General features: G+C 44.9%; 1 protein-coding gene across 1 annotated transcript; it reads right to left on the bottom strand.

Annotated features, from left to right (window-relative positions):
• Positions 1-1,419: 1,419 nt before the first annotated feature.
• On the bottom strand, positions 1,420-5,984 carry dact2 (dishevelled-binding antagonist of beta-catenin 2). The gene is made up of 4 exons (XM_006798974.3): positions 5,613-5,984; positions 4,230-4,362; positions 3,839-4,132; positions 1,420-3,742 (listed from the first exon to the last, which is right to left on the bottom strand). The coding sequence occupies exons 1-4, from the start codon at positions 5,856-5,858 to the stop codon at positions 1,854-1,856; spliced, it is 2,562 nt and encodes an 853-aa protein (XP_006799037.2). The 5' UTR covers positions 5,859-5,984; the 3' UTR covers positions 1,420-1,853.
• Between the last annotated feature and the right edge of the window lie 1,096 nt (positions 5,985-7,080).

The following is a 7,080-nucleotide window of genomic DNA, read 5'->3' as shown; positions in this document are numbered from 1 at the left end:
AACAGCGAGTTAAAAGAAAGTAACTGGCTGATATGTCGGACACGGAGGAACACAATAAAGAAAGCCCAGAGACGGCAAGCATAAAACAAGACCCCTGACCTCTTTGTTATGACGAGATGCTCTCTCAGAGATGAGCTGGCCCTACATCTGGAAAGGTCACTGAACACACAAGGTCAGGCCGTCGCGATCCTGCAATACTCAACATCAAAGACAAGTCCAGCTCCTGTCATGCTCTCTCTGAGCTGGGCTGAAAACAACAGCGTTAATCCCACCGACCACTTGCTGACACTCTTACAAAGAGGACAGAGGTCAGCTGGATGTACGAACCCTAATAAGCTGTTTTGATTGTTGCAACTTTGTGAACTCAAAGTGCTGACTTAGATCAGCATGCACCCCCTCCCCCTTTTCCCCTTTGTGTCTAAAACGAATAGAAGAAATGTGCTTCTGCTCTTTATTGAGCATTTCTATTTAAAAGAAAATGCATTTTTTAAACCTCTGAAGGTAAAGTGAACATTTCTAGTTAAAAGAGAGCGAGACTTACGCTGAATAAATGATTCATGAGCCAAAAATAACGGGCTTCGTAATGACTGGATTTGCAGGGACCACATCAAAGCAAAATTTGATCAAATGCTGAAAATGTTTGTCAGGCCTGTAAGCTTCTTAGTTGTGAACTTTAAGGTCACTGTGGCCTCCTGATGGGAGAAAACATTATCAAATATGACCAAAGTAGAGAGGACTGATTTTTGGAAGTGCTGCCTACCTTCATTCATGCCCTCTCACTCACCCCATCTCTGAAAGAATTTTAATGGAAAGATACCGAGGCAGGCTTTTTAGAAACGAGATTATTGGGCAACTTCGTGCAGCTGCCCTCTGCCTAAGCTTCTCATGACAGCTCAGAAATGAGGAGGCTCTTATCATCTGTCATTACTTCTAAATCCCATGTGCCCCTTGCTATACACACCGACTGATTTTAAAAACTGCACGTCTCTCCACAGAAACCCAAACCTCTGCAGCGACCGTCATCTAGGTGTCTGTTTGCGAAACTCTAGGAGTGGGAGTGTGTGTTTTAGTTCGTCATTGCGAGTATTTACTTACATTCAAACGAATGGGGCTGATAGGTTTAACCCTGTAATTAAACACGACTGGTTTGATTGTTGAAGCTGCGACTTATTAAACCAACAGCTGGGCAGAATCAGGAAAGCAGATAAGGAGCTATCTATGCTAAACTGGGCAGCCACAGTGGGATGTTTGTGAGGATTAAGTAGAGACTTCTCCAACATGACTGATAACAAAGAGAGAGCAGAAGAAGAAGGAAGTTACCAGATAAGACACTGGCGACACTGTTTTGCTCACTGGTTCATTTGAAAAATGTCTACAGTATCTAGCTGTCTGAATATATGAAGAAAAAAGGACACAGTGTACATTAAATATCAGTTTATTCAAATAAGATGATTAACTATAAGCAATCAGCCAAGTGAAAGTAAAATAGTAACTAAACAAGATTTATTTCTCATGTACAGAGAGTTATAAGACAGAGAAATAAAATTGTTCAATGCAGCTGCAAGCTATGAGAAAATTCCATTATAGCAATATGTATTTTAAAATAATTAAGTGTAAGGGTTGCATTTTTATACATGCAGTACATACAGTGATTTTTTTACACTTTCATTCATACATTGTTGTTGTTTTTCTGTGTTTTTTGTCATAGTAATTACACACTCAGTGCACAAATGCGATCCAACTTGAATTAGGGGTTTTCTTACAATAGACTGCATTAGATCTTAACAGTTCTGGGAGGCTAAAGCTCTCTGTGTTTTTCCCAGGAATTCTCATTGTGCCTGGAGGAAACTCTTCTACACCAGGGTCATGACCTTTAAGGAGGCTGGCTGGAACCGACGAATCTTCTTCTTCAGGGCTCTGGAAGCTTTGATGCGGCAGGCTGCGGGCTCGGGGCGGGGTGGGAGCTGCTTGAGGGGCCTTCCAGCTGCGGTGGGTCCCAGCGCAGCCTCAGCCCACACCATGCTTCCCTCCTCATCGTGGCTTTCTGCCTGCTCTCCCTCGTACAGGGACAGGCTGCTGTCGGAGTCTGAGAAGGATTGGAAGCTTTGGCTGGACTCGCTATCTCCGAAGCGGTTGGTGGTGTTATCGCTCATCTCTCCCTCGCTGCTTTCAGCGATGGTGGAGTGAAACAGTGAGGCGCATTCAGCTGAATACTCAGACTCACACCTTGGAGGGTAGTGACTGGTAACGTAAAAGGGTGCTGGAGGGTATTTGGCATTAAGACTGTGGAGAAAAGAGCTAGAAGACACGGAGGACTGGAAGGGGAGTGCAGGTCGTATCCACTGGCCTGGCTTGGCACTCATACTCCGGACCATCTGCATGCTCCCTGGTGCCAGAGCGTGGAGCTCTTTTGACCTCAGACGCTGACCACACGAGGCCAGGAACATGTCCGCATCAGAAGGCCATTTGGCAGTCATCTGCCTCTTCTTCCTCTGCTCTACAGGCTGCTCATACTCCAGAGACTGTAGTCTGGGGCTTTTGCTGGACTTTGTAACCAGATGGCTGGGATGCGACTTTGGGTGGGTCTTGTGGGCAGACATGAGTCCAGGACTGTAGAGGCTGGAGTCTGAGCCTGAACCCTGTCTGTATCCCTCTGTTTGACAGGTGGGATTTTTCTGGGTCGCTTTCCCCTTTCCCGATCTTCTGTGGTCTCCCTTTCTTCCAGTGCTCATCTCTCTGGTCCTCTCACAGAAGGAGTCAAAGTTTTGGTGCCTCGCAGCTCGAGGCTTCTCGTTGGTTTTCCTTTTCAGTTTCAAAGCCTTGCTTTTACGATCTGCCTGCCTAACTTTGACCTTCTGAGATCCCGCAGGGACAAATTTGGCATGGACAAACTCAGGTGAAGCTGTGTGACTGCTATGAACCTCAAAGCCTTGACTTTCCTCTGCACTAGAGCTATGGGTCATCACCGGTCTTTGCCTGTGATCCTTCCTATCTTGCGGCCTTGGCTCTGGATTTTCTCCACATCGTTTGTCAGAAAGGCTCTTTGCTACACTGCCATACCTTTCTTGTGGTTTATCATTTCTCTTCAGCGATGAATAGGTGACCTCATCAGAGCTGTACTCCTTTATGGCAGCAGGATAGGAGTACTGCTGTGGCACCTGTGGGCCTCTCACCGACTGTCTATGGTCTGCAATATCGACTAGCTCTTGGCTGGAGTATGCCATGCAGTGTCTCTTCTCGGTGAAGTCTAATGGAATGATGTTTGTCATCTTAGTTGGAGGAGGCTGCAGCATAAGCACCTCTTTTTGAGCCACTTCAGAAAAAACACTTTTATCTTCAATGGGTTTCCTGCAATAGTCACTGTGTTTCTCCAGAGTTCGACTTCCTGCGTCACTCTGGATTTTGCTCAGGCTGCGCTGGAGAAGGTTGTCAATGTAATGTGTCAGTGTCTTTGTCTCATAGGCCTTTTCTAGGGTGTTGTAATTGTTTCCTGGGGGTACTTGACCCTCTAGTAGTCCATACATGCTTGCTTCACCCCCATTGGAAAAGATGGGACTCTGGAGAGCCACTGCGTGCAGGGGGCTGGGATAGTGGTACTTTTCAGTCCCAATGCGGGACTCCAGGTTGCGCTGAAACTTTGGGTCCCCTGTGGAGGTCTTAAGGTTTGGACACATTGGGGGTTTCTTTGCATCCGCAGACTTGTAGTAGCCTGGAACTTGAGCCAGCATTCTGTCAAGATCACCTGATGGAAACAAAAACAGACATTAACTTTCCACAGCTCAGGCTTCTTTTACAAGAAGAAAGACTGTCTTAATAAAAAATTAAGAGATGTCGTTACCAGTTGACACAGGTCTTGGCCGTGCCTGTTCGGAGCCTGTAGCGCTTGCACGGATCCTGCTGCTGCCCAGATGAAGGCCTGAACCCCGCGGAGGGTTAGGCTGGGTAGTGCTCTCATCAGCAGAACGTCGGCGGCATACATCAACTTGTGGTGGTGGAGGGCTAACGTGACAATTAGAAGGGCTCATGGGAGCGAGGAGAAGGCTTGTTTGTGAAGATGACAGGCTCTCGCTGTACACTGAATTGCACGAGTTTGACAGGGAGCAAGAGCCGCCATCACTGAGCTCATAGAAACCTTGAAAGAAAAGGAACAATTCAATGAGGATCTTCTCAGTATTTAAGAGTATGTGTAGTAGGTTGGGTGTATGCTTTAATATAGTATGCCACCACACCTGAACTTGGCCTGCTGTCACTCTCCAGCTGCTCCGTGGAGGCCTTGCTCACATCCAGCTTCAGCTCACTGATCTGCTGGTCCAGCTGCTGCAAGTGAGTCTTCAGGCCCACATCCTGCTTTCGAAGACGAGACTGAAAAACAGGCAACACATACAAAAGTGTGAGTGGTACACCCTAGAACAAAGACCGTCTCTAAAAAGATTTCCTTAGAAAGGTAGAAGATTTCTAAGCTACACAGTAAAGCTTCCCATGCAAACACAGATTTCACTCAGAGTTTCTTTGTGCCAGTCTCTGAACAGGAAAATTGGTCTTAAAAGTCAAAGTCTATGTCAGTAATGCTGTAATTCCATTCAGATTAGGTCTGTTGTTTAGATAAAAGAAGCTCTAATGTAGAACCATCAGAAAAACAAAAGCGACTCAGCTGTGGCTGATGATTAACCCCAGCAGGACATGGGGGAGCATGGAAGAAGCAGTGGTGGGTAACTCATTTCTCCCCCACAGCGAGGGGCTGGCCATTGTGTAAACTACTACAGGAGGAAAGCTTGGGGGTTGGGGCGAAGCACTGCTTACTTTGCAGCTTAAGTGGGGTATTTACTGTTACAGTGGTTCTTAAAGTGAAATCTCTGGAGACAGTGCCTGCAAACACACTGTTTTATGAATGCTACATTCTCTTGGAAGATCACGTTAGATCATCTGGTTTCTATTTAAACTGAGACCATTCTTGGAAAACTCCCAGTGGTTATCAGCATGATTGCAAAATGCAATTTAAACCTTATGCTGTCTGATGCATTTGACCAGTGCTGCATGTCAAGTATAGCACCCTAATCCCTTGCACTTCCTTTAAAATGCTTATAACAGCAGCCTGCATGGAAAAAGCTTGTCATGGAAAACTCCACAGAGCTCTCTGTCTCCACAACTCCTCTGATGAACAAGACTCCCTTGATTCTTATCCACAGCAAAAGTTCTATTTTTTTTAATTTCCCAGCATTAGTGGTTAATGATTGAGGTTTGACCCCCTGCGGTCCTCGTGCACCAAGTGCGCGCGCACACACAGCTAAAAAGTCCTCGGGTCCTGCAGTGAACCTTGATTTATGACACCCATCCTACTTCCTACCCCCAGCTGAGGACATAAAAGTGTGTCTGGTAATAATTGAAGGCGGATTGCACATGAGCATCAGCTGACGGAAACCCCTTCTATACAAATAAACGGTTTATCAAAAATAAATAATAAATAAATAAATGTGAGCACAGTGAAGCTCTCTAATATTTAATGAAAACTGCAATAAAATATTATGACAGCATCAAGCTGTGCATAAGCATAGTATCACAAGAGATTCTATTGTTTTTATTCTTTATAGCTTTTTAATGAAATGATATCTTACCAGCTGTTGCTTCAGGGCTGTCAGGGTCGCCTCCAGTCGCTGCTCCTCGGCCCCCATGACCGAAGTGACCGGTTCCTCTTGGTCGACTCTCAGCGCCCAGTTCACCATATCGCTCTGTCTGTCCCGGAGAAGCTGCAGCTCGTGCAGCCCTGCCAGAGCAGCCTGCAGCCTCTCTCCGACCCTGCTGCGGTCCACTACGGCTGCTGCGCTCAACATCCCCGTACAAGAGCCCTTCGTGCTCAGCATGCTGAATGATCAGCGCCGCCCGAGAACATCCAGAAACACAGTGCCGTTAAGGATAACCGCTTCCCTTCTCTCCCGGCTCTTGTTGTGCTGTTTGGATTTTAAACTACCTGTTAGAATAAATTTTGCGTAGAGAATAGAGGCTAAGCTCCTCCCACAGACCAAACGGTCCTCCTCCTTATTGGCCGGCACGTCGGTCCCAATAAACATCTGGTTCCAATCCTCCCCATTCAAGTCCTCGCTGACTGAAGCTGCCCAGGCATGCGCAAAGTTCATCTGCGTAATACCACAAGATACCGCAGACACTTTATTATGCGATTTCCATCATTCTTTTGTTGCTATTAATCTCTCCAGTAGCGGAACAAAACAAAGATCCGGAATCATCTTTGTGGACATCTGCCAATGTTTTCAGGGAAAGTAGACATGTGAATAAAAACGACAAGTATTTCTGTAGTCACGAGACAACCCATTTAATCCCATCAGAGGCGTGAAATTCAACAAATTTGAGGCAGAAAGTTCATCTTTAAATTGGTGTGATCTCGATAGCGCTTTTAAAAAAAGTCTTCTTCAATATAATCTTCATCGGGTTAAAACACAAATCACAAATCACAGTTGTTCATTTTTGTTTTTATTGTTATTATTTTGGAAATGGATACCTGCAAGATTAAACAAATGCAATAAAAGAGACTGGCCGGTTGATATAGACCAATGACAGATAAACAGCTCCATCGTGTGGTTGAACGGAAAGATACAGTTTATGACACTGGCTATTTAAAAAAAAACAACATCTCTATAATGAGTTAAAAACAGCTGCTTTAAGCTAAGAAAATGACTAATAAAATCAATTTAGGCTTTTAGAAATTAAACTGCATTTTATTAAGGGATTATAACGACACAGCATTTAAGAATGACAAGCATTGCCTCACCTACCTCGTGTCACTAAGTGTTAAGAGCCAGCTTAGCAGCACAAAGTGGGAAGGTGGTGATGACTGTGGATAAACTATGAGAAAATGTATACAGAACTGAAAAGAAAGACAATGATTTTTGATGAGACAGTACTGATGTTGTAGGGTCTAACAATATAAAGCAACTTGGGGCAACTCTTGTTGTCAGTTCATGTTGTAGAAATAAAGTTTATTTGATATGATATGAATCACGTGGAATGCCCACCAATTAGATACAGTGTAGTTTATACATATTTTTGATGGGTGAAAAAAAGCCAAAG

Source organism: Neolamprologus brichardi, chromosome 13 (genome assembly GCF_056152115.1).
Source record: "Neolamprologus brichardi isolate AB-2024 chromosome 13, ASM5615211v1, whole genome shotgun sequence".
Classification (NCBI taxonomy): Eukaryota; Metazoa; Chordata; class Actinopteri; order Cichliformes; family Cichlidae; genus Neolamprologus; species Neolamprologus brichardi.
The sequence above is the reverse complement of the archived record's forward strand: the minus strand, read 5'-3'. Positions and strand labels throughout refer to the sequence as shown.

Bases quoted from the DNA above. Each gene is read 5' to 3' on its own strand.
- dact2 (XM_006798974.3), bottom strand. From the start codon at position 5,858: ATGCTGAGCACGAAGGGCTCTTGTACGGGGATGTTGAGCGCAGCAGCC. The intron at 4,133-4,229 runs GTGTGGTGGCAT...TTTTCTTTCAAG, and splicing joins TGACAGCAGGCCAAGTTCAG to GTTTCTATGAGCTCAGTGAT. The intron at 3,743-3,838 runs GTAACGACATCT...TGTTTCCATCAG, and splicing joins GCCAAGACCTGTGTCAACTG to GTGATCTTGACAGAATGCTG.